The sequence below is a fragment of the Seriola dumerili genome, unplaced genomic scaffold (assembly GCF_002260705.1).
Source record: "Seriola dumerili isolate Sdu_G_001 unplaced genomic scaffold, Sdu_1.0 BDQW01000811.1, whole genome shotgun sequence".
Classification (NCBI taxonomy): domain Eukaryota; kingdom Metazoa; phylum Chordata; class Actinopteri; order Carangiformes; family Carangidae; genus Seriola; species Seriola dumerili.
In genome coordinates this window covers 575,573-602,712 of record NW_019175066.1, presented here as the reverse complement: position 1 = coordinate 602,712, position 27,140 = coordinate 575,573, and the positions used below count along the sequence as shown (strand labels likewise).

The window sequence follows — 27,140 nt, the reverse complement described above, 5'->3', positions numbered from 1 at the left end:
AGCTGCTTCATCGTGTGTGTGTGTGTGTGTGTGTGTGTAGGCTCAGTCAGACATGGAGGCTCGAGTGTGTCAGCTGGCAGACGGTGTTCAGAGGCTGCTGCAGGCCGACAGGTACCCAGGCTCGGGGGGGGGGGGCACTGTTTTTCATCAATCAATTCATCGAGGAAATAATTGTCAGATAAATTGATCATGTGAATGAACATTTGTTGCAGCACCAGATAAAGGAAAATGCACAAGAGCACACACACACACATACACTGTGTGACATCACTGTCTGTTCTGTTTTAAGGGAGGCTGGGGACAGGGGGCGGAGCCTTAGCCAGCAGACGCTGCAGCACCTGGAAACGCTGCACAGCCAACAGCTGCAGCTGCAGGTAAACACACTCACCTGTTCTGGTGCTGCTGACTCATCACTCTGCTGTCTGCCTGCTCATTGGCTGTCCTTTCCTCCAATCAGAGCCAGCTGCTGGAGTCGGCTCTCAAGATAGTGACAGGCCACGCCCCTGTGACCTCCGTGACCTCTGAGCTCACAGCCTTGGGTCAGCCAGCCCATCTGCAGGTCACACACCTGGACACTGCAGGTAAACACACACACACACACACACACACACACACACACACACACACACACACACACACACACAACAGGAACAGTTACTGTAGTTTGTCAGCAGATGGAGCTTCAATCAACTTATACAGGAAAATATCTGTGTAGGCAACATATACTTTTGTTAATGTCCCCCCACGGCATCCTGGGAGCTGTAGTTCCAGAACGTAGAGCAGGATTATTAGTAGTTGTTCTGACCCAGACCTCCAGCTGTCGCCCTCTGACAGATTTGTTCCTCCAAGTAAATGAGGTTTTCCCTCCAAGACCAGATCCAGGACACGAGGAGCAGAAACTATTCTGATAATCAATTCATCAATTATTTCATCATCCCCCAAATAATAAATACGTTAATTATGAATATTACATTAGATAAAATCATATTCAAACAGCCAGATAAAGTAATAACACCTCAGGTGCCTTCATTAGATAGTGTGACACTGTAGATTAGAGCTGCAACGAGCAATTGATTAATCACTTAGTTGATCAACAGAAAATTAATATGCCACTCTTTTAATAATCCATTGATCTTCGTCCCTCCGCTGCTGTCTGATGTTTGATGGATCAGATGATCGATCAGCAGACTAATCAATGATAAAAACAATTGATAGCTGCAGCTCAGAGCAGAGATGTCATGAACAGCTGTGACCAGCAGGTGGCAGCAGCAGTCCTCTGACACATGGAGGCTGTTGCCATGGAAACACCCCTCCTCAGACTGGTCTGATGCAGCAGAATAGATCAGTGTCTGAGTTTCTAGAGGCGGAGGTTTCTTCCATTTCAGCCCCGCCCCCCCGCTGTGATGGAAACGGGGTCGTCATGGAAACCAGGCTGTTTGTAGCAGCAGGTTATTTATAGCTTCAGTCCTGAATTCACTGCTGACACTCTGCAGGCGTGTGTGTGTGCGTGTGTGTGTGCGTGTGTGTGTGTTTGTGATCACAATATTTATAATGTTTAGTTTAACGTCAACTTTTCACACACACGGTTTTACATTTTGACGTCAGTTTTCTTTATGACTTTAGTTTGTCAGAGATCAAATTCAAAAACCACAAATCTCATATGAAGAGAAGATGTTTCTTGCTGGTTCATAATATTTATCAACAGAAATAGTTTCAGTCATTTTCACAGCTTCACATTTTTCAGAGTAGATTCAATATAATGTGACACACAGTGTTGGACAGTTTCACAGACACAAGTCAATGTAATGAAGGAAGATAAAAAAAATCAGAGAGGAAGAGAAACGCAGAGCGAATGGATGTAAAATAATGACGGCAGTAACAGAACAGGACTCCACCTCAGCTCCCAGACAAGCTCCGAATGATGGAGGAACCACCTGATTGTAACGCACTCAACAACAGCCTGTAATAACATTTATAACAAATAGATTTCATCAGAGCCTCTGCAGACCATGTGGATGTTCAGGATCCTGAAGGAGGTTGTAAAGGTTCCTCAGACGTGTGTGAGGAGGTTCCACGGGTCACTGAGGAGGTTCTGGGGGTTCTTGAGATCTTCCTTCGGGAGCATGTCGGGGGTCTTTGACTGAACCGTGTGCTAATGTAGTGGGAAGCATCAGTCTGGTTGCTACGGTTACCTGAACCCAGAACAGAGTTTAAACTGTCTGAGGTGAACTCGTCTTCAGGACAGTGTGCTTTGACCTTTGACCTCTGATGTTACTGTGTTCTGCTGCAGACGTCTGACTGACTGACTCCTTCTGTCTCCATCAGAAAACCAGCAGCGCAGCTCCTCGGCAACCAGAGCTGCTGCCGTCGCCACTGCTGCTGTGGAGACGGGCCCAGTTGCCATAGCAACACCCAGCCGTGACCGATGGCCAGAGCAAACCAGGTGAAGGGGGGGCTGGGGAGGGGGAGGGTGTTTCTGTGGGTCTGAGCGTGACAGTTTTGTTAAACAGAGGCTGAAAATGAACCTGCAGACTGAGCCGCTGTTCAACAACAGAGACACAAAAAAACCTCATAAACTTCCCATCATGCCTCAGTCACAGCAAACAACAACACAACACGACACGACCCGGTGTGTTGGGGTCGGGTCGAGGACTGCAGCCTCTCTCTTCATCAGAAGAGACGATCGTCTGTTCGCTCTGATGAAAACGTTTGGTTGCACGGTGTGAGACCGACGCCAGTTTAACAGACACCTGCGGTCTGTGTTGAACCGGGTTAGACTGGCTCTGATAGAACACATGGATGTTCCTCAGGTTCCTCTGTAGAACGTGTGATGGAGGATTTCACACGACAGAAATGTCTCTCAGGGCTTTTATTGTGAAATTCTGGTTGAATCAGTTTAGTGACTTCCTGTTTCTGTGGAGGACGTGATTATTATTATTGTTGTTGTATTGCTGCTGTTTTCTTCAGTAGCTGCTCGTTCGTTGATAAAGGTTCCAAACACTACAATACCCATGATCCTCTGCAAAGTGTAACTCACAGCATTGTATCAACAAAACATGGCCACTCCATTTATCCAGAGTCAGAATTTCATCTTCATCTTCATCTCTGTGACTTGTCTTCATCAGAGCTGCTCGTCCTTCGTCTTATTGATTATTAGAATTGATCAATTAATCTGCTGATTATTTTCAAGACATGCTCGGACTGATTTTATTGGACCAACAGATTCTCACCTGAGGCTCTGAACCATCAGCATTGTTCTTCATGAATGACTGAAACAATGAATCTGTTGTCAATAGAGTCATGTTCTGTCGATCGATTGATCGAGTGATTGTCGCAGCTGTTCTCCTCAAAGCTTTAACTCGACAACGTTTTAGCTGCAACTCACAACATTAGAGCCAACAGCATCAAGCAGATCACAGTCTGAGTCGATGGTTTCACACACGAACACGACGACGCGCAATAAACCAAATGTTTCCTCCGAGGATTCACGACCAGATCAATGAGTCTGGTTCGATCGGCTGATTGGATTTATCACAAACAGGCTGCGGCTTCATTTAAACACTGCAGTGTGTGTGTGTGTGTGTGTGTGTGTGTGTGTGTGTGTGTGTGTGTGTGTGTGTGTGTGTGTAGCTCGCTTGATTTGCATAATCATTCTGAGAGAGCGAGAGTCAGGGGCGAACAAGGCTCATCGTATATTCAGCAGCTTCATCCTCCTCCCTGCAGCACGGTCGGCAGGCGCGTTTCCATGGAAACGCAGACGGTATCCATCAAAGGCACGCCGAAACTAATCTGTGTGTGTGTGTGTGTGGAGCTGACAGCGAGCCAACCAGCCGACATTAAACCCTCACTGTAGGTTCGGTGACGCTGATACGTGTTTGTTTGTTTGTTTGTTTGTTTGTTGTGTTTCAGTCGTTGCTCAGATCAGATCAGATCACAGGCGTCTGAGACGTGTTCGTTACAGCTTGTCAATAAAAAGCCTTTGAAGGTTTAAATGCGTCTTGAACTTAATTTGGTGATCGACCTGCTGAGAAATAGACAGAGCGACGAACAGGAAATCATCACAATGGAAGAGGCGGAACTCGTGCTCAGCTGATCAGTTGTGGATTAATTTCCTGTCGATCAGCTGATTGATTAATCGACCGGCTGCTGCTCCGGTGTTTTTCACATTTTTCTGTTCAGTTCAGCTGAAAATCCACTGAAGACAGACAAAGAGGAGGAAAGAACTGTCCTGAGGCGGGTGATCGAGGCTCACTGCACACAGAGAGAGGGAGAGAGAGAGAGAGGGTGGGGGAGGGGGAGGGAATAACAGAGAGGTGAAACCTGCCTAGCAACACAGATACAGATGTGTGCGACAGACGTTCAGCTACTGTAGCAAATATTTACATTCCACCTTAAACAGGCCTGAGGTCAGACAACACGTCAGTGTCATACGTGTGCTGTGCGTCATGTGGTTCACTGCAGCTACATCATGTTTCCACGTTCAACACACACACACACACACACACACACACACACACACACACACACACACACACACAGACCCAGATGCTGGTTTTTAATTTTCAATCAGCTCATCAGCAGAAAATGAACCAGCAGCTGTTGGAAGGATGTTCTCTGTTTGAGGTTCTAGGTTCTTAATGGGAGACGTTCCTGCTTCTCCTCCCACATGAAACATTTTGTGTTTCGAGCTGTTGAGACGTTTTCTGATGTTTCACACAGTGAATCCAGAAATCAATGTGTTTAGGAATATAAACGTCAACATGAAGTTTTCACCAGTGGATGAAGGTGTGATCAGGTTTCAGATGTAAATATCAGTGATCTGGATTCTGCCACATTAATCAATCAGTTAATCAATTAACAGCCTCTGTGTTGTGTGACAGAAGGAGGCAGAAGGTTTATATTCATAATCCTACATATCCAGATGTTTCTGGAGCTGGATTTGTAAAATCCAAAGCATTTACAAAAGATCTTTACAGGAAACATGAAGACGTTCATCATTTAGTCCCCGAGGAGTCGATGTTTGGCTCCACTCCTCCTCCTCCTCCACCTCCTCCTCCACCTCCACCTCCACCTCCTCCACCTTCACACCTGCCTCACAAAATAAAACTGAAGTGATTTTAAAATCTGAATTTAACTCTCCGGGGTCATTCTTGTCGACTCTCTGTGGAACTGTTTGCAGCATCATGTCTGTCCGACACACCCGGTCATATGTGGGTTTGTGTTGTGTTCATTGTTGAGCTGTGGTGTGGCAGTGAGCTGTCCATCGGGGGGGGGGGGGGGGCAGATGGAGGGAAGGAGGGCAACAAGTGGCATCATGTCATTTCAGTCTCAGAGGAGCAGCAGGGGGGAGGGGGCGATGACGTCACTTACTCTACCAGGTGGCATTCCTGGGGAGGGGGTGGTGGTGGGGAGGAGGGGGGGAGACACAATCCAAATTCCTCTGCTTCTCTGGGAGTGAGGCATGCAGGGAAAAAAACGCAGACCTCCCCTCTCCTCCTCCCCCTCCCCCTCCTCCTCCATCTCTGCAGCACAACACGGAGCTCCAGCAGCAGGAGGAGGAACAATAACCTGAGAGGAGACAGAGGAGTCACTGCAGTCCGCCTGTCGGTCCTCCTCTCCGGGGTTATTTCTCTGTTTCCGCGGGAAGAACCGAGCTGGTGTTTGCAGCTCCGCGGAGGAGGCAGGGAGGGAGACGGGCAGAGGGAAGATGTCCTCCCCGCAGGTCTCCTCGTCCCGCAGACAGTCATGTTATCTGTGCGACCTGCCCCGCATGCCCTGGGCCATGATCTGGGACTTCACCGAGCCCGTTTGTCGGGGCTGCGTCAACTACGAGGGCGCGGACCGGATCGAGTTCGTCATCGAGACAGCCCGGCACCTGAAGCGGGCACACGGTTTCCAGGAGGGCAGAACTCCCGCAGGGGGACCGCCTCCTCCGCCGCAGCAGCAGCCCGCCGTGGCGAAGAGCCAGGCGGTGTTACTGACCGGGAAGGAGCCGGTGGGGCAGCTCAACCACCACCACCACCTGGCGGACGCACCGGGGAAGTCTCAACAGCCCGGTTTGGACCGGTACTCGCTCGGTGCGGACACCCGGGCTCGGTTTGACTACAGCGGACACAGCAGCAGCAGCAGGCTGCCTAACGGACTCGGAGGACCGAATGGGTTCAAACCGGACGACGGACCGCCGGAGCTGAACCGACAGAGTCCGAACTCGAGGAGCAGGAGCCACGGGGGGCTGGTGTCGGCGCCGGGACAGATGAATGTGCCGCCGAACCTGCTGCCTCAGACCCTGCTGAACGGACCGGCCCCGCACGGCATGGCGAGCAGAGCCGCCCCGCAGGGCTCGATGGTCGGCGTCTCTCTGCCCGGACAGGTCGGGCTGTCTGAGCCGGGAGGGAAGCGACCCGCCTCGGTGTCCAGCACGGACCAGGAGCGGGAGCTGAAGGAGAAGCAGCGGAACGCGGAGGCTCTGGCCGAGCTGAGCGAGAGCCTCCGGAACCGGCAGGAGGAGTGGACGAGCAAGCCGAAGACGGTGCGGGACACGCTGGTCACTCTGTCCGGCTGCACCCCGTTCGACGTCCGCTTCAAGAAAGACCACGGGCTGGTCGGCAGGGTGTTCGCCTTCGACGCCGTGTCCAAACCCGGTATGGACCACGAGCTGAAGATCTTCATCGAGTACCCGAGCGGCTCCGGGAACGTGTTCTCCAGCGCCTCGGGGGTGGCCAAGCAGATGTACCAGGACTGTATGAAAGACTTCGGCAGAGGTTTGTCCTCCGGGTTCAAGTACCTGGAGTACGAGAAGAAGCACGGCTCCGGGGACTGGCGTCTGCTCGGGGATTTATTACCGGAGTCCCTGCGGTTTTTTAAGGAGGGTTTAGGGGGAGACATGCTGCCGCAGCCCTACATTGACGGCAGCTACCCGCTCCTCCCCACCTCCCTGGTCCTTCCCGGCCGAGCTCTGGCCTCAGGCAGCGGGAACAGCGGCTCCAGGGCCGGGGTGAGGAAGAGGAAAGCCTCGCCGGAGCCGGACTCTGCGGAGGGCGGCCTGAAGCTGACGGAGGAGCAGCAGAGGCAGCAGTGGATCAACAGCCAGACCGAAGCCCTCAAGCTCTCCATGGCTGCGGGCTCCTTCGCCGGACCCCCTCCTCCGCTCGGCCCGGGACACCCCGGCCTCTCCTCCGGCCGCGCCACGCCCCCGGAGTCCGCGGCTCCGCAGCAGAACGGACAGTCCCCGATGGCCGCGCTCATGTCGGTGGCGGACACGCTCGGGAACGCGCACTCCCCCAACAAGGACAGAGACTCGGTTCACTCCACCACCTCCTCCTCCAGACACAACAGCAGCAGCCCGGTGTCCCCCGCCTCCGTGTCCGGACAGAGGCGCCTCTCGTCCCGCAACGGAGACCTCGGGCTGTCCGCGCCCTCTCAGTCCGCAGGTGGTATGGACCAGGTGCACGCGCAAAACGTGCCCGACTCCCCCATGGCCAACAGCGGGCCTCTGTGCTGCACGATCTGCCACGAACGGTTAGAGGACACGCATTTCGTGCAGTGTCCCTCCGTCCCCAACCACAAGTTCTGCTTCCCCTGCTCCAGAGAGAGCATCAAGGCCCAGGGAGCCTCCGGGGAGGTGTACTGCCCCAGCGGGGAGAAGTGCCCGCTGGTCGGCTCCAACGTGCCCTGGGCCTTCATGCAGGGGGAGATAGCCACGATCCTGGCCGGAGATGTGAAGGTAAAGAAGGAGAGAGACCCCTGAGGAGGAAGAGGAGGAGACTCTTCCTCTTTGCTGTCACCGCAAAAAAAAAAGAAAAACTCATTAATGTGAGCCACACGGTCAGTCTGCCGCTGAGCCTCAAAACCCGACTCCTCTTTGTCTTATTGATTATTGATCTGAACACAGAAATGTCTGGATCTTGATCAGTGTAGAAACAGGTGCAGATGATCCTCAGAGAACTGAACCCTTTAAAAACAGTGTGAAGATGAATGTGGGTGAGGTAAATTGAACAGGAAAATAATTTCTCACTAGATCAATATCATATCAATACTGTGATATGAGACTAGATATTTGATGTAGTTTTTATTCTAATTTTCCAGTTTTATGAATCACCACACATTTTTGAGCTGAGCTGACCCTCAATTATCAGTGTCATTAATTCTTTTGATTAATCAATTAATCCTTTCATCTGTAAAATATCATATAAATAGAAAAAAAAACAAAAACCTGCACAATTTCCAGAAGCTGAACGCGATGTCTTCAAGTGTCTTGTTTCGTCCGACAAAGAGATCCAGTGTCACACACACAGAAACTTAAACTTTTAAAAATGACCCAAACAATTAATCAACTATCAAAAGTTGTTCCCTAATAATTCTCTTATCGACTAATCAATTCATTTCATTTATTTATCGGAGCCTCGAAGATCAATGAGGTTTCGCTCGTTTGCAGTGATGTCGGTATACATGAGAGGACGATACTCTGACACTCTGAGGTGAAGTGGTTTGAGATCATCGTCTTGAATTGTCCAGGTGTCGCTTTGTGTTGTAGATGATTCCACGTGTTTGATTCACAAAAACTAAAAGGCAGATTTTACAAGTTCAGAGTAAACCCTCGGGACTTGAAGCACGGGACAGTTAGAAGAGTCCAGTACAGATGTTATGTCAGGTGGAGGTGTATAAGGTCAGAGAGGAGCAACCAGCTTTAATGTGCAGAATACAGTGGCGAGTGTCAGAGGGATCAGCAGTGATGAGTGTAGATAATATCACATGAAGAAAAACTGCCTCCACTATACTTTTCCCACAATGCAGTTTGTTGAAGAATATGGTTTTAAATGTAAATTATATGATACGTATCTACTATTAGCGTGGAGAAGTGAAGACTGTTGAAATCAATATCGCTCGCTCTAGAGAAAAGCGTGAACTTGGTTTTCGATGCATTAAGTACCAGCTCTAAGTTGATAAGTGAATCTTGAATAGCATTAAAAGATGTGCAAGAGTCAGCAAAACAATACAGAGCAGTGTCATCAGCGTAAAGATGGACATTATAGTCGTTAGAGAAGAGACAGTATTATTGATGTAATACTGAGCCCTGAACTGATCCTTGTGGAACACCTTTTGTAAATCAGCTACCTGTTTATAGCGTCCGTCACCAGTGACTGAGTCTGTGAGGACGACTGAGCTTCTAAATTCAGAGCGGAGTTGAACTGGTGAGGTGACCTGAAACTTTTCAGAGACGGTGACGGACCGTCAGTATCGTTAGAAACTAAAGATAAAGAAAAGTAAACGGTTGATAAAACATTTGCTAAAGCAAATAACAGACACATTAAAGTGAATCAACACTGGTTGATCAACATAGTTCAAGATGTAGATATCAGTGGATTCAAAACTGCTTTTGTAATAACAATGAATTTCCCAGGAGAATCTGACCCTGAAGAATCTGAAATAATAAAGAGACAAATAAATATTGTCTCTCCAAATGACATTACATTCTAATTATCAGAGTCCAGGGCTGTAAACACGACTTCAGAAATACTGAGGTCAACGACCCAACAACACAAAGTGAGTGTTGATGTTTAGTTCTGTGAAATTCTTCTAAAAATCAACAACGGTCCAGAAACTAAACACAGCTCATTAAATTCTAATGACTGTCTCTAGTTGTATACTTACATTCAGCAGTGTGATCCTCAGGCTCTCTGTCAGTGTTGTTTGCTTTCATTACCGGTACGCAATGAATCTTGGGATATGTTGGACCAGGAAGGATGCACCTGTTGGATCCTTCCAGGAAAGGAACCTGAAGGAACCTTTGAAATAATGACAGTCTAGTTGCAGCTTCTGTTATGTTTTATTATTCTAATGAATCTATACAAAATGGGGTATAATAATTATAATGATACAACATAAAACAAGGGATTAGAAGAAGAGAGAAAGAAAAAAGATACTGAAATTAGCATAACATAATTAATAAAGGGCCTCCATATAGTCTCACATACATACTGCTTAGCCTTAAATATGTAGGAAATCCTTTTTAATGGAAGGCTCGGTAACATCTGTCTTATCCATTGAGTCGTGCTCGGTCTGTGAGTCTTTTTTCAGAACAGTGCTTTGCAATTTTTTTTTTTGGCATAAAGCAAACTGAGGTCTATAAATGCTCGTCCGCTTTTACTACAGTTATTTTTCTCTGGATATAAACCCAACAGAAAGAGTTTAGGCTCGAGTAAAATTAGTTTCCCAGAACATTTAAATCTTTCTACATTTCCAAATACAGTGAAACGATGATCCTTTCATTTCCGTACATTTTGTGCATATGTCACGAGAAAACTTTGATCCTGTCTCGCTCTCTGATCCTAATCCACCTCAGTCCAGTGTCAAGACAAAGTCCACATTAACTCAATATAACTGGACAGTTTAATGTGTGTCATTTAAACGCACTGGATTCCCAGGAAATATACAGAGGACAAGAACTCAGTGATTCTTTTACACGTTTTACTGAGGACGTGTTTTAAAATGTGGATTTATCCGGAATGCTGTAAAGTTTTCTTCTCCACGAGGCATAAAAATCATCAAAATCCCCTTTTTAAAGCTAAAAAAACAAAAAAAAAACTGGTTCCAGCTTCTGTTCTGGTTCCACATGTGACCATTTGCTGGTTTTTCTTCATCTTCTACAAAAATACATGAAATCTTTAAACTGTTGATCGAACAAAACGAGACATTTGAAGACGTCACCTTGGTCACTGACATTAATGACAGTGGCTTTTCTCTGGCCTGCAACAGTTTGTGTCAGTCATTAACACTGACGGGGGAAGCAACCAATAAAAATGATCCATGTTGAATTGCATGGGAATAAAGGTCAGAACAGCAGCATCAGCAAAAACTTGTTTATCTGTCGTATTAGTTCAGTGGAGTTTCAGCCCCAAAAAAAATCACTGTTTTATTGACTCAGTGATCAATTAAGCAGATAAATGTTTAGTTTATCTGGAGAAATGATCCAGAAAATTATTCATTTACATAGAAAATTATCATCAGTTAATTAATCAACTTTTTTTTTTTTTTTGATGAAGTGCAGTTTTCACCCCCAGACAGAAATCCTGTTCCTGATAAAAGCTGATAAGTTTATCAAGTAACGAAACAAAAAGATGAAAGAACAGGAACATTGGTAGTTTAATTGGACGTGACAGATCTTGTTCGGACCAGTCAATGAAAAGGTTTTAATGATGTTTAAACGAAGTAGGTGAAGCATATTGACTCCTCTCCCAACAGGAACCGGGTCAGTTTATTATCTTTAATGGTTCAATGCGGTGAACGGGAAGAGCAGCAGCTTGTCAGGTTCAGCTCACAGCACCAAAATTTGACAAAAGTCTCTGACGAGTCTTTAAGTTCAGAGATAGATTTGTCAGCGTGCAACATAAATAACAGGAGATCGTCTGCGTACAGAGAGATAAGCGCTGCCCTGTCTCCCCTGATGGTTTGAACAAAGAGCGGCAGGTTTTCAGGCCGAGCGGCTGCAGTGACGGACTCGTTACAGGACGGAGGTCTGTGAAACATATAAATATTCTACATGTGGATGTTTCAGAAAAAGTCTTCTAACAAAGAAAAAAGAGTCAGAGTGTTTTTGTTGTCGTGGAGGTGACGGAGGTGTGAACAGTGATGGTGTGATGTAGTGTTTAAGCAGACAGACAGGTTCAGAGAGTGAGACAGCTCTTAGTCACAGACTTCATCATCACACCGTCAGTTTATAAAATCATGTCTGTAAAAATAACTTTTTATTTTTTATAGGAGTGTTTAACTATTTATTTAATTTTTCAGATTCTTTTTTCAAGGTATTTAATTGATTTTTGGGATTTTTATTTATTTATTTAGATATTTAAATTTTTTTTATTTAAAATTATTTTTACTGCAATAAATCTCTTTTCTTTAGGCTTTCTGTGTTTTCTGTTTTACATGTAAGATTTGATTCAGTGAAGAGCACCGTGAGAACACAAACCTTTTTATTCTTCTGTTCTGTATTTTCTGTTCCCGTAGTGACAGATGATAAAAACGATAAAACAGATGAAAGAAACTCATTTGATCTTGTAACGTGCCTTGGAGCTGAGTCAGTTGTAATAAATTTCATTGGTATGAACCTTTTCAGTGAAATGTGACTTTTTCTTTCTGACCAAACACACAGGACTGAGCTTTATTTTGAAATTATAGTAGAGCGGGTCTGTCGGGCTCTAGCAAACAAATATACGATGTTGTCCAGCAGTGACAACATAAAAGTTCCTATAATTGTCTTATCACAGCGATCGGCCTAAATACCAAGACAAATTATTTTAATGTTTTTAAATATCATTTCATTTTAAATAATTTAAAAACATTATACATAATTTTATTTATTTATTTATTTATTTATGTTTAATAATTATATCTATTCACTAAAGTTGCAGCCTACTGCCCATGGAGTCTGAGGTCTGAACATTTTACTGTGGAAACATGAGGAAGCTGCAGCGACATCACACAAGCTTTAACCTACAGGCCTTTATTCTATTTCTTCTCTTTTATATTGGATGATATTTTAACAGGCGTCGTCTCTGTTCTGTCGACTTCATTTACTGTTGATACACACTCAACGCTTGCTGCAGGGGGCGCCGACATGTCGCTGCTGCTGGTTTGGGAGCGTGTGTGAACGAGGAGTCAGGATGGAGCTCCTCGCCAGGGGAGACAGCAGCAGGCCAGTTATTGGCTGGTGGTTACCATGGAAACCACAGCTGCAGGCAGGATGGGTAGATGGAGAATAATGTCTTGCGTGCGCGCACACACACACACACACACACACAGACAGACTGCAGTGTGGAGTCTTTGTCTGCAGAGCTTCTTCAGGTTCACTGCAGCACAAACACACACACAGAAATCTATCTGGTTTTTATCGACCAATCAGAAACCAGCAGAGGTGAGGCGAGCGTGTGTAGATTTTGATTGTAGGGGATTGTGTGTTTAATGCAGCAGGAAACTGACTCAGTTACACACTGTGAGGGGGGGGGGGGACTATGTGACTGCTCATGTCTTTGTGTTGTGACCATGAAGTGGCTGATGTGAAGACGTGAAGTTCTGACTGTTAATTATCCTGATGAGTCGTGATTAGGGGACGTTAACCAGCACAGGTTGTGTGTAACGTTAGATTTCAACGTTATTTCCAAAACGTTATTTCCATTTTGCCGAAGATGACAACATGAGTTGAGCTCAGCACCAACCTAACGCTAACGTTAGCCCCCAGTGGTTCCTGTGGTTCTTCATGCTAAGATAATATTCGCAACATGAGACCAGCTCATGTTACTTATGATGACGCTTGTCGCTTGAGAAGGTGAAAATGCTGAGGTCACAGGAAACTGAAATCAACACGTGACAGTTTTTATTCCTCCTTACCACCGACGGTCAGAGCGGGAAACATCTTGTTTTCAGGTTGTCCGTCCGTCCGTCTCATCCTCCTGGACACGATATCTCAGTAACACCTTGATGGAACTTCTTCAACTTTGGCACAAACATTTACTTGGACTCAAGGATGAACTGATTAGATTTTGGTGGCCAAAGGTCAAGGTCAGTGTGACCTCATAAAACCCTTCACAGCAATTATGACATAATTTCACACCAATGGTTCATATTCTCTCTGACTGGATAAACAGGGATGTGACCTGGAACTAGTCCTAGTGAAGGAGGGATACGACCACGAGGAGGTGACTCTAGTTTCTTTAGTTGTGAAATCAGTGTATAAACGTTATATATCCAAGTCCCGTCTTCTAACTGACCTGAGAGCTGTGAAGAGAAAAAAACACTTTCACTTTGCGTTAGGAACAAATATACCTGGAGCAGGATGAAGCAGTAGGACCAGAATCAGTAGTAGTCGCTCTGAGTATTTTTTGGTTTCTTGCTGCATTGCAGATTTTTCTCTTTTACCAAGAACACACACCTGGACTGTGTGTGTGTGTGTGTGTGTGTGTGTGTGTGTGTGTGTGTGTGTGTGTGTGTGTGGGGACAGTGATGGTTAAGGTGCCCTTGAGTCAGTGCAGCAGCTCACTGTGTGCATGCTAATACACACACACACACACACACACACACACACACAGTGGAGAGTCCAGGGTGGTTTCCTGTTCAAAGGAGTCCTCACATAGACATCACTGTCTTTGTGTGTGTGTGTGTGTGTGTGTGTGTGTGTGTGTGTGTGTGTGTGTGTGTGTGTGTGTGTGTCAGTCAGTCACTGGGAGTGGCAGCTCCTGCTCTGCAGAGAGAGAGAGTGGTAAAGTGAGGTAGGATGTGAAAGGAGTTTTCCATTCACTGCAGTGAAGCTGAAACAACTCGTCAATTAAACGATTAATCAAGTGATAGAAGGTGAATCTGTGACCACTGTGTGTTGGTAATCAGGGAACGTTCGAAGACGTCACATTGGACTTCAGTAAATTCTAACAGACACTTTATGGACCAAACAAATGAATCAGAGAGTTGAGAATCAACCTGAAGAACCAGAAGCTGCAGTTCCTCTAATGGCCACTAGAGTCTGGCTCCAACAGTGAGTCAGTCCCCATAGACTCCCATGTTAAAATGTCCAACTTTACAGCAGAAATCAACATGTTTACAGCCTGGTACAGAAACTGTTTTGGTCTCTAGAGCTAATTTCCTCCTTCATGACACCTGCTTATATAACTCACCTGTTTAAATTCTATTAAGGACTACAGTTATGGAGGATTGAGGGCGTGGCTTCTTTGAATGACAGGTGGGTGATTTACCTGCCACAAACTGACATGCACCAAAGTCTCGGCTCCACACACGGCCCTCCTCTTTGACCATTTTTGGATTAGCCGGGAGTTAGAGGCGGAGTCAAACACTGCCAAGATGGCAACGGTGAAGCAGCTAACAGAGCAGAAACCTGTGGGTGATGTCACAGAGGTGATGGCCATCTTTATTTACAGTCTGTGGTCTTATCTGATAAACAGTGGACCAACAACACATGGAGCGGAATGACAGAGTCCAACGTCCAGGTTCTTAGTTCTTACAACAGCTCTCTGTGTAAAGTTTGTTTCACCTGCTCGTCTCATTGAGACTGAGGTTTTTATTTCAAGAGGAACCTGAGAACAGAGAACCTTCACCGTCCGACCACCATCAAACCAGGTGCAGGGCTGAAGTGAAGCTACCTGAAGACATCAGGTCATAAAGCTTTAGACCACAGGAGGGTCTGTCTGTCCATACATCACTGCTGTCTCCTCCGTTGCTGTGCAGGATGCGGTGGTTGTCATGGTTACGAGCCTCCGGTAGAAAACAGCATTTATTGAGGAATGTGGAGAGGTAACAAAGACAGAGGCAATGTGTCACACGTGGAGCCAGCTGAGCGGAGACTGTTACCGTGTGTGTGTGTGTGTGTGTGTGTGTGTGTGTGTGTGTGTGTGGTGTGTGTGTGTGTTTGTGTGTGTGTGTGTGTGTGTGTGTGTGTGTGTGTGTGTGTGTGTGTGTGTGTGTGTGCGGTTCCTCCTCCCTCATCGTTTCACGCCGTCAACTCCATTTATAGACGATGATGTAAGCACTATCTCTCTCCCAGCATCCCCCGCCACACCCTCGCTCCACCTCCCCCATTCTCAAGTGTCTCAATATGATGCCTTCCCTCCCCCTCTCTCTCTCTCTCTCTCTCTCTCTCTCTCTCTCTGTAACCTCCCACGCTTCTATTTTTTCTTTCTTTCTCTCTGGCTGAAAAATGAGCCGCCATATTTAGTCCCTGTGGCTTCACTTCAGCTGCACTGGTCCTGTTCTGAATCCACTTTGGACCCTTGTTTTGTCCAAACGGGTCCAGATTTAGGACCCAAATTTAGCTCATATATGAGCCAACCCTTGGCCCACATGGATCCAGTGTTTGGTCCAGATGGGTCCACATCTAGCTCATTTAGCTGCCTATGTCCAAATTTAGCCCTGAAGGGTCGACATGTAGCAACATGAGCTCACATTTATCTAATTAGAGTTCACATTAACCCACATTAGACCATATGGGTCCATTCTTTGGCCAAGATGGGTCCAGATTTAGCCCACATAGGTCCACAATGAGACTTTAACATTTATCCCAGATTGGTCCTTAATTAGCACATATAGGTCCACATGTTCAGACTTCATGCGACCACGTGTAACCCAGATGTTTCTATCCCACATGGGTCTACATTCAGCCCAGGAGGAACTTTCCTTATTTACTTACTCACACTTGGAACCGCATTCAGCCCATGAGGACGCAGATGGGTCTTATTTTAGCACAGGGGACCACTTCTGGCCAAGTGGGTCGTAGTGTAAATCCTCCATTTTACCTGAGAGAGAGAGGATGATGGGAAACCACAAGGACAAACTGACTGAAAAGGTCGCCACAGATTGCATTAATATTCATCTCCACCAGCTACTACAAAGCTCCTGAATTATTGGAGTCACGTAAATATCTACAGAGAGGGGGTGGGAGGAGGGAGAGCGGTGGGGGGTTGTAGGAAATCTATTTCTCCCTCTCTCCTCTCTGTGAATGGAAGCTTCTCTCCTCCTTAAGCAGCATCCCCTCTCACTGTCGCCATGGGAAACCACCGAGCTGTTGCCTAGCAACAGCAGCAGCAGCAGCAGCAGCAGACTGTCTGCAGCAGCTGTGTGTGAGTGTTTCTGAGTAAGTGGTGGCCATTTTATCCCCACCCATCACCTTTATACACACACACACACACACACACACACACACACACACACACACATACTCAGACGGCAGGAAAAGCCCATTAGTGTTGGCCATCTGGAGTTTACTGAGTTTCTCCACGGTCTGCTGCCTCTGGAGTCAATCAGAGGACACCACTGTGTGTGTGTGTGTGTGTGTGTGTGTGTGTGTGTGTGTGTGTGTGATCAGCTTTGTGATGAGCGACGATGATACATCCACCCAACAAAAATAAACCCCACCACTGAGCATGTGTGAGCTGCTAAATGTGACAGACATTCACACACACACTCAGCGGTTCTGACAAAGTCAAACTTGTATGAGGAACATCCATCTCTTACCTTGGTGACTCTGTCATCTGTTGGGTGGGTCCAGTAGGTTGAGGTTGCGTGGTGGAGTGCCTCAGGGCGGTGCTCTGGGCCCCTTCCTTGTTTTGCTTTATGGTAACGACATGAAGGCAGCCTGCTCAAGTTCTTTGTTCTTCTTGGTTTATTATGTTTATTTATCCCTCCAAACACTGACAAGTTGAAACAAAATACACTAAAAAACACAAACTTTAAATATTGTAGGTAAGAACCACATGTTGTTTTGGGGTCATTTACATCATCTCTTAACTCTGCTGTTCTCTGGTGGTTTTATTCAGAGGTGACAGCCATCACCGAGGTGCTCCCAGCGTTTCCACAGCAGCGAGGAGAGCCAACGAGGTGCTGAGGGAGATGGGACGTCTGAAGACTGAGATGAAGATGCTGTTGACGGTGAGTAGACGATAAAACGAGACTAGAATACAGTAGAGAATAGTAGAACTTCTATCAGGACCTGATTGGATCATCAAAGAGTTTTTGTTTGTTTGTTGATCTAAAGTCTGAATGACCTTCTGTCATCCAGCAGCCAGAAAACTCTCTGGAAACTACCAGGCCTCCACCAGACCACCACAAGGCCAAAGATCTGCTTCAGTCCCAACAAAACCAGTCCCAACAAAACCAGTCCCAGCAAATCCAGTCCCAACAAAACCAGTCCCAACAAAACCAGTCCCAACAAATCCAGTCCCAACAAAACCAGTCCCAACAAATCCAGTCCCAACAATACCAGTCCCAACAAAACCAGTCCCAACAAAACCAGTCCCAACAAATCCATTCCCAACAAAACCAGTCCCTGCTTCAACGACCTCAGTTCCATCGAAGCCAGTCCGAAACAAACCACTTCCAGTCTCAACAAAATCAACACCAGCAAAACCCGCTTCAGTACCTACAATCCCAGTCACAACAAAACCACCTCCAGGCCCAGCAAAACGAGTCCCTGCTTCAACGACCTCAGTTCCATCGAAGCCAGTCCGAAACAAACAACTTCCAGTCCCAACAAAATCAGTCCCAGATCCAACGACCTCAGCCTCATCAAAACCAGTCACAACCAAACAATTTCCAGTCCCAACAATCCCAATCCCAACAAATCCAGTCCCATCAAAATCCAGCCAAGTTCCATTCCAAGTCCGTGCAGGTCCAGAGGAGGCCTGTGGTTCCGTCCATGTTGGAGGAGGCGGGTCAGGTTCTCCGCCAGGTTCGGAGACAGAAGAAGGTTCTGGAGGAGAACCTGGAGGCGCTGCTGAGAGCCAAGACAGGAGAAGTCCTACACTGCCAACTGGAGGCACTGGCTGCTAACAGGTAGCCAATGCTAACTTTATGTCTGCCAACAGAGAGGCCTAGGTAGTGCTTGTGGGTCCAAATAGATAACTTCATGCTAACGTTGCTGCTATCATTATTTATATACTGTACCTCGCTAACAGCTAGCTTTATTTTTACTATCAGATAGCTAACTGGCTTCATGCCTACTAACACATAATAAACGTTTACCCGCTAACAAACGGAATGTGATGAGAATGTAATGCTATGCTAACAGATAGCTAGCATTAAATATGTGTCCACTTACTGCTAGCTTGTGGTAACTTAACTCTGCTAACTGGTGGCTAAAATTAACTAAATATGTAAAAGAGCCACCTAATAACTAATAACTTAACTTGAGGACTACTAACAGTAGGGCTTGCTAATGCTAACTATGTGCGTGCTAATCGGTAACTAATGGTTAACATTGTTTTTAAACCTGCTAATCAGTAGCTAACAGGTTTCATGTCTGCTAACTGGTAGCTAACATTAAATTTTATGTACACAGATAGCTGATGCTAACTAAATCTCTGCTAACTTGTACCCAACTAAATGTTGGCTAACTGGTACCTTATGTTAACTTTATGCTAATGCTTATGTGGGTAACTAAAAGCTAATGCTAACTTTATCTCTTATCAGTATCATATATGAAAAGATTACTAACATTTTCTAATCTGTTAACAGGAAGCTAACACTTATTTTTCAACACATAGCTAAAGGGCTTATTGATGTCATGCCTGCTAACACATATTCAAAAATAACTACAGTACATACCTGCCAACTGGTGGCTAACATGAACACTGCTCAGTCTGTTTAAAGGTAGCGAACAGTTATTAATTTACTGTCAGTGAATTTTTCTGTAGTTGTTAAAAATACTCTAAATTATAAAAAATCAAAAATAAGAAGCAGATTAATTGTAAAACACAAATATTAATTTTAATAGTTTGGTTTTATATCTGAAGAACAGGTGGAAGACGTTCAGATCTCTTACTTCAATCAAACTAGTGATACCAGGGTTTAGAAATACAATACATACAGTACAAGCCCAGTATTTACCAAAGTAAAAGCACAAAAGCATTAGCATCAACATGTTCTTTAAAAAGTAAAACTATGCATTTCAGAATAATATATATTATATAATGGAATTAATGTGTTGGAGCTGATGACTGTACACACTGCTGGGTAGTTTAATCCGTAATAATACATCATAATTTATGTGTGTGTATACTGGTGTGTGTGTGTGTGTGTGTGTGATGGTATTGATTGACAGCTGCCTTAGAGCATCCTGCCGGCAGTGTTGAGGTGACTTTGATTGACAGCTGTCAGCCTGAAGAGCTTCTGTCTCTGTTCAGATTCTCTCTCTGCTGTCGACCTGTTTCTGCTGGGGTTTTTTTGTTCTCCAGACTTAAAAATTAAAATGTACGTCTGTTTTCACACGGAATATAAAATCTGCTGAAGAGCGTGTGACCGTCTGTCCATTCGGCTGCTCTGATCTCTTTGTGTTTAGTTTGTGTCCTCTGTCCTCTGCAGAGACTCGACCGAGGAGGTCCGGATCAAGAAGACTGTGGACGCCTGGATCAGCACTTTATCCAAAGACGTGCAGGTGAGTTCAGTGTAACATGTTAATCAGTGATCTTTAGAGATGCTCGTAGATGGATGTGGTTTCCTTTGGACAGAGCCAAGCTAGCTGTTTCCCACTGTTTCTAGTCTTTATGTTAAGCTAGGCTAACCAGCTGCTAGCTGTAGCTTCATATCACATCAAATTCCCATCGCAACTTTGCAGAGCCCAAAATGACGTTTTAAAAAGTCCAAACCTCACAGGTGTTCAGTTTATTATTGTGATGAGAGATGAGCTGCGTGTTAACTGATTATCCAAACGGCTGAATTATTATTTATGTCATTCTGTTCTCATTCTTCCACATATCTGCAGTCTGAAAAACATTAAATTCCCTTCTTTCAAAAAAATTATATAAATATTAAATAAATTTAAATGTTTTCCTCTTTAAAAAGTTTCAAGCTCATTTTGAATCGTTTTTATCTTCAGCAAAAACTGGATGGAAATTCCTCTGACCTCTGACCTGAAGTAAAATGAATATGTAGAGTTTAAATAAATTATGATTGGATTATAATTATATTTAATTATTCGACTGATCACCAGGTGTTAAAATGGTTTTGAATTGATTTGTTGAACCTGCAAAAACACTGACGTCTTGTCTTCTGATCCTCAGGCTGAGACGTCCTCTGAGGATGCTGTGGTGACATCACAGCTGGTGGCTGCTGGGAGCTCCGCCCACTCAGGGAGAGGGAGGCCACTGAGCGCGCTCAGAGGGAGAGGAGGCCGAGGGCCGAGAGCTCGACACAGAGTGGTCAGACTGGACTCTGATTGATTTGTTCAGTAACACCAGCTGATCATTCAGTTTTATTGATGATGTCTGATTGCAGGTGCAGGGGGCGGAGCCTGGCAGCACAGTCCCAGGTGTGCCGACAGACAGTGAAAAGGGGGAGGGAGAGTCGTACCTGACACATCTGTACGGCAGAGCTCCTTATGAAGGTCTGAGACGAACTCTGAAGAAGAGTCCGTACCTGCGCTTCAGCTCACCTGTGTCACCGCCCAGCAGGAAGCCCCGCCCCTGCCTGGTGGAGAGCGTCAGAGGTTTGTTTGATTTTTTAGGGGGGGTCATGTTCCATATAACAGCAGCATCACTGTCATGTTTCTGCCACTGTCAATAAAGTTTTTACAAACGTCTGTCTCTCAGGTGTGAAGGTGAAGTCCTGTAAGACTCAGACCAGCTTGGCTCCTCCACTCAGTCCATCACCCGGACGACCTCATCATCGCCTTGTCTTCGGCTCCTCCCACATGGCCTCTAGTGACCCCGCTGACTCTTATTCTGTTCCCATGGCGATCCCACTGGGTCTGTTCACGTCCACAGATTATTAACTCTCCCCTGGAGGTTTTACAATAGAAATAAAGTTTACTGTCCACCCCCCCCACCCCCAGGTCGTCGCAGGATGGATTCTTCCTCCAGGTGTTTTACTGAGCGTCTGCAGGAAGTGACATCTCCACCTGCACCTCCTCCCACTTCTGGTGCAGTTGCCATGGTGGCTGGAGCACCTGAGCGACAGTCACAGGTGAGCTGGTCTGATTGATTGTGTATTAGTAAGCTTCTGTTACCTGAGTAAAATGATGATGTCATGTGGAGGTGAACACAGCTGGAAGAACATCATTCAAACATCAGGCTGAAAACAGCAGTGATGTGAAAAACAAGCAGAAAGCTGCAGGTCAGAGGTCAGAGGTCACTGACAGGTGTTGTTGTGTCGACAGAGGGAGGAGCAGCTGGATGCAAGTGAAGCTCCTCCTCCATCACACATCATCATTGAGACGAAGAGCGAGGAAGAGGAGGATGAGGAGAACGTCTTCCCTGGAACTGACTTCCTGTCTGCAGCTGATGTCGTCCAGGTAACCTTCATCTTCCTCCTGCTGTAGGAAGTGGTTTCAGCTGCGACTCAGCTGCAGTCCCACAGCTCCACCTGCTGGACGTAGACAGAAGCCCGCCTCCTGATCCAGACTCAACACTGCACCTGATCCCACTGTAGAATATCAGAGTCAGTTACAAAGTCATTGAAATCCGTCCTGTGGGTAAAACTCTGTGGTAAAAGATGTGTTTCCTATTCCAGAAATGGCGGCCATCTTGAAATTTTGAAATTTCAAGTGGCTAATGTAATTTTTCCAATGAATGGCCTCAGAGAGAGAAACAAGCCACATTTGGAAAAGATTATTTTGCTTTAAAAATGAAGAAGCAGCAGATTGTCACTTTTCAGAAGCTGGAACAACATTAAATTTATTTTTGCTTGATAAATGATTAATCAATTATAAGTAAAGTCGTCCTCTTCCACTCAAACTGAAGGAATTTCATCATTATTCACTGTTTTACCTGAAGTCAGTGAATCAGTTCGCTGCAGGAGGTTTCACTTTTTTATCATATTGAACTGAAGGTTTTGTGTCTCAGTTTCTTTCTTTTCATACATTTTATTATTATGTTAAATTAACTGTAACGTCTGATCTTAACCTTCATACATGATCCCGCCGCTCCTCCTCTCCCCCTCTCCCCTCCCCTCAGGAGGAGGTGAGTGTGGTGGGTGAGGAGGCTGTGGAGTTGGACGGGGGTCTGTCTCCTCCTCCGGTCCTGTACCAGGGTCCTGTCTTCCCTCCCCAGGCCCGTTCTGCCCTCCCTGCCCAGGGTCAGACCTCCATCCTGGACACCGACAACCAGAGAGACGCCCTGGAGAACCGGCTGGTAGAATGGTGAGACACCAGTCTGAACCGGTCTGAACTGGTCTGAACTGGTCTGAACCGGTCTGAACCGGTCTGAACCGGTCTGAACTGGATGCCGACAGCATGTTGTGGTTCTGTTATATTCTGTTTGTTTCTGTTCAGGGTGGAGCAGCAGCTGATGTCCAGGATGATCTCAGAGATGTACCGCCCCCCTCCCTCTGACCCCGCCCAGAATGTTTCCACAGACCAATCAGAGCTTGAGGAGCGGAGCGTCACCTCAGACATAGGTGAGTGGACAGACAGATGGACCAATCAGAGCAGGTTTCTGCAGACAGGCTGGAGGCTTCATGTGGACCTGGTCTCAGTCCCGGTCCAAGACTGACTGTGGAGGTTCTGACCTGTGGACTGTTGTGTGTTCAGTGGAGGCTGCAGGGGGCGGAGGTCTGCAGCTGTTTGTGGACTCCAGAGTGTCGGTGGACTCGGCTCTGATCCGGCAGCTGGTTAATGAGGTTCTGACAGAGATTGTGGTTCTGATGCTGGGACAGAGAGACGCACTGGACACGGGACCAGGACCAGGACTGGGACCACCAAAACCAGAACCAGCAAGAGATCAGGAGGTACGAAACCTGAGGACAGAGAAAAACTCAAGTCTAAAGTGTCTCTGTGTTCTGATCTGGATCCAGCTTCTTCTTTTCCAGGACAAACTGGTTCCTCTGGTTCCTACGCCAGTGCCGACCCCTCCACCCACTCTGACCCCGCCCACCGGACAGACCACGCCCCCTACAACACCCCCTCCATCTGAACCGACCAGTCTGCTGAACGAGGAGTCTCCTCAGCCAATCACAGCGCCAGGTTGGAAACAGCAGCTGCATTAGCTCTGTTAGCAGTAGTATTTAGTAGTAGCATTGAAATTAACAATAGCAGTAGTAGCACTGCTACTTCTATTAGCATTAATTATAGTTATATTATAGTAATAATAGTGTTAATATCAACAATGAGAAATAATAGTGCCAGTGTTAGCGTTAGTCACAGTAGTAGCAGTACAAGTGTTAGCATCTGTAATATTACTAATATAAACATTGGCAAAAGTAGAGTTGACATTATTAGCAACATTAGCGTAGTGTTAGCATTATTAGCATCACTGTCAAACTGTTTGATCTTGTGTCTGAAAACTGAAAAGATGATGATCTCAAGAGGAAATGAAAGAGCTGTAGTCTGTTTCTCTCTAACTGTGACCTCAGAGCTTGTGATCACACCCACACCCAGTCCAGACCCCGCCCCCTCCGCAGGAAGTCCACCTGCCCTTCATCAAGTGCCGTGCGCTCTGACCTGGGGAGATGCTGAGCTGCCATTGGACGAGGAGAGACCAGAGGAACACTTGGGTACACACAAGCATCTGCTGGTGATGTCAGTAGCAGAGGAGGAGCCTCCTGTCTCCTCTCCCCTTCCTCCCCCTCCTCCCTCCATCCCGCCTGCTCCGTCCCTGTCTCCTCCTCGTCCCGATCCTGACCCCGGACCAGCGTCCCCCTCCAGCTCCTCAGGCGACTCCAGCAGCAGCAGCAGCTCCAGCTCCAGCAGCAGCACAGTGACTGCAGCACTGAAACACATCTCAGAGGGAGAACTGCTCATCAGCGTCAACCAGCTGGCTGCCATGACAGGTATCATCATCATCATCATCATCATCATCATCATCATCATCATCATCATCATCATCATCGCCACCATCATCTTCATTCAACAAACTTCCACACAAACAGACAAAACATTTCAACTTTTCTTCTTCTTGTTTAAACTGATCATTAACAACAACACACACAGAGGCCGTGATCTGTGGCGCCACCTCTGGTCTTAGGCTGCGTCCACACGACTACGTTTTTAAAACTGTGTTTTAATTAGCGTCATTAACTTAGCGTTCTGTCTGACTCTGACTCTGTCTCTGTCTCTGACTCTGTCTCTGTCTCTGTCTCTGACTCTGTCTCTGTCTCTGTCTCTGACTCTGTCTCTGTGTCTGTCTCTGTCTCTGTGTCTGTCTCTGTGTCTGACTCTGTCTCTGTCTCTGACTCTGTCTCTGTGTCTGTCTCTGTCTCTGACTCTGTCTCTGTGTCTGTCTCTGTGTCTGTCTCTGTGTCTGTCTCTGTGTCTGTCTCTGTGTCTGACTCTGTCTCTGTGTCTGTGTCTATGTCTGTCTCTGTCTCTGTCTCTGACTCTGTCTCTGACTCTGTCTCTGTGTCTATGTCTGTCTCTGTCTCTGACTCTGTCTCTGTGTCTGTCTCTGTCTCTGTCTCTGTCTCTGTGTCTGTCTCTCAGAGGACGAGGTCGTCTGCAGTTTCTCCAGCTCTCTGCAGGAGCTGCAGGACATGGTGAGACACAGTTTGTATTTTTCAAAGGTTGTTTGTCCCCCACTGATCGACACCAGCTGGAGGAGTTCAGTTTTACCTGTCTGTCCCTCCTCCAGGACTATGACCCCCCCAGTGAAGGGCAGGTCAGAGGTCACGACCTCCTGCTGACCCTGCTGACCAAAATGGAGCAGGGAGTCACACACCAAGGAGAAAGACCACAACCAGAGGTTCAAACACACACGCAAACACGCAAACACACACACACACACACACACACACACAGTGACCGTTGACCTGCTGTGTCCTCAGGGCTCCTGGGGGAGGGAGGACCAGGATCAGGAGGAGGAGGTGAGTGCAGGAGAGGTGAGAGACGATGTGACTACAAAACCTCTCAGGACTACAAATCCCAGAAGCTACAGTAAGAGTACGGCAGCCCGGCAGGGTCAAACCTCCTCACCTGGACAAATCAGTCAGTGTGCAGGTACGACTGAGGGCAAAATCCAGTGTGCTGTGTGTCAGGTGGTGACATCATCGCTGTGTGACCTCTGACCTCTGTCTGCTTCCTCAGACGTGTCAGAGCTCAGTCTTGACGCGACCAATCAGGGCTCAGTTACCATGGGCGACCTGATGATGGAGCCACAGGGTACACTGACCTCTGACCTCCACACCGACCTGTCACTGTCTCCTCCTCCTCACGGAGGACAGGTGAGACACACACACACACACACACACACACTAAAAAGAAACCACTGTAGTGAGACAACATTAACTCTGTGTGTGTGTGTGTGTGTGTGTGTGTGTGTGTAGGTTGTTCCCGCCCTGGTCAGACAGTCCGACGGACAAACAGGTAGGAAACACTTCCTGTGTTTGTTTTTTACTCCTGTTCACTGACTCTTACTGCAGTCAGGGCTGTGGTTACCATAGTTACCATCATTCAACAATTACACAACAAAGAGACACACACATGTTGATTATTTCATTGGCTTTCTGATTAAACAAATCTACTCTCAGAGCCAATCAATCAATAATATTAGGATTTCTCACCAGTTCAATCATTTAGATTCTCATTGATCAAATTAACATTTAACAGTTTAATTACGAGAAAATCCAAATAATAATAAAAATAAATGTTTTTAGTGTCAAATCTAAAATAACCATCAGACAGAAGCAGCTTCATTTTCATTCACATTTTTTTTAGTTAAAAAAAGAAAGTTTATTTAAATCATAAAGTGTTTGAAGTCAAAACTGTGGCGACAAACTGCAGAGCATCATCTGAGCAGCAGAGGGCGCCATGTCTCTGTCCACTGCCCCTCAGTCAGCTGATTCACTACAATCAGCTGATTCACACTTCAGTGTTTAATCACAAAGTTTATTTACATTTTATAAAAACCTGATTATACAACTTTATATGAAACCACTTCTCACACGGAGACGACAAACGCAGAGAAGAATCAGGAAGAACTGAGTGAAGAGAAGAAAACAGCACACACACACACACACACACACACGCACACACGTACACACACACACGTACACACACACACACACACACGTACACACACACACGTACACACACACACACACACACAGTTAAAACATCATTATGTGTGTGTGTAGCGCCACACTGACTCCACATCGCCATACATGGTAATGTTTACACTGGCTGAGTTGTTTTAGTGTATTGTTACACTCTGTGTCTGTGTGTGTGTACGTGTGTGTGTGAGTGTGTGTGTGTACGAGTGTGTGTCTGTGTGTGTTGTAGCGTGTGTGTGTGGAGTGTGTGTGTGTACTGTGTGTGTGTACGTGTGTGTGTGAGTGTGTCTGTGTGTCTGTGTGTGTGTGTGTCTGTGTGTGTGAGTGTGTGTGAGTGTGTGTGTGTTCTGTGTTGGTGTGTGTGTGTGTGTGTGTGTGTGTGTGTGTAGTGCTCAGTATGTTATAATAATCTTCTCTATAATCACAACAGTAACAAGAGCAGTTCTGTTTCCTGCAGCTTCACAAGCTCAGTCTCATAGTCACTGATGAACGGATGAACTGGTTGGTGAACGGATGAACTGGTTGGTGAACGGATGAACTGGTTGATGAACGGATGAACTGGTTGATGAACGGATGAACTGGTTGGTGAACGGATGAACTGCTCGGTCACAGATCACGGCTCCAGGTGTCTGAGCTGATGGTTCTGTTCGATGGCTGCAGACCGCAGGTAG

At 46.4% G+C, this 27,140-nt stretch overlaps 2 protein-coding genes across 2 annotated transcripts; both read left to right on the top strand.

The window, feature by feature from the left end:
- Positions 1-52: 52 nt before the first annotated feature.
- kiaa0586 (KIAA0586 ortholog) lies at positions 53-27,140 on the top strand. Its single transcript, XM_022766103.1, has 23 exons — positions 53-111; positions 290-374; positions 458-581; positions 2,326-2,443; positions 17,313-17,424; positions 17,555-18,327; positions 19,855-19,927; positions 20,553-20,690; positions 20,767-20,977; positions 21,081-21,236; positions 21,323-21,453; positions 21,647-21,781; positions 22,443-22,627; positions 22,760-22,884; positions 23,018-23,214; positions 23,296-23,449; positions 23,839-23,979; positions 24,118-24,255; positions 24,905-24,957; positions 25,053-25,163; positions 25,246-25,417; positions 25,505-25,579; positions 27,130-27,140. The coding sequence occupies exons 1-23, from the start codon at positions 53-55 to the stop codon at positions 27,138-27,140; spliced, it is 3,477 nt and encodes a 1,158-aa protein (XP_022621824.1).
- irf2bpl (interferon regulatory factor 2 binding protein like) lies at positions 5,698-7,747 on the top strand. The gene has a single exon (XM_022766122.1). The coding sequence runs from the start codon at positions 5,708-5,710 to the stop codon at positions 7,745-7,747; it is 2,040 nt and encodes a 679-aa protein (XP_022621843.1). The 5' UTR covers positions 5,698-5,707.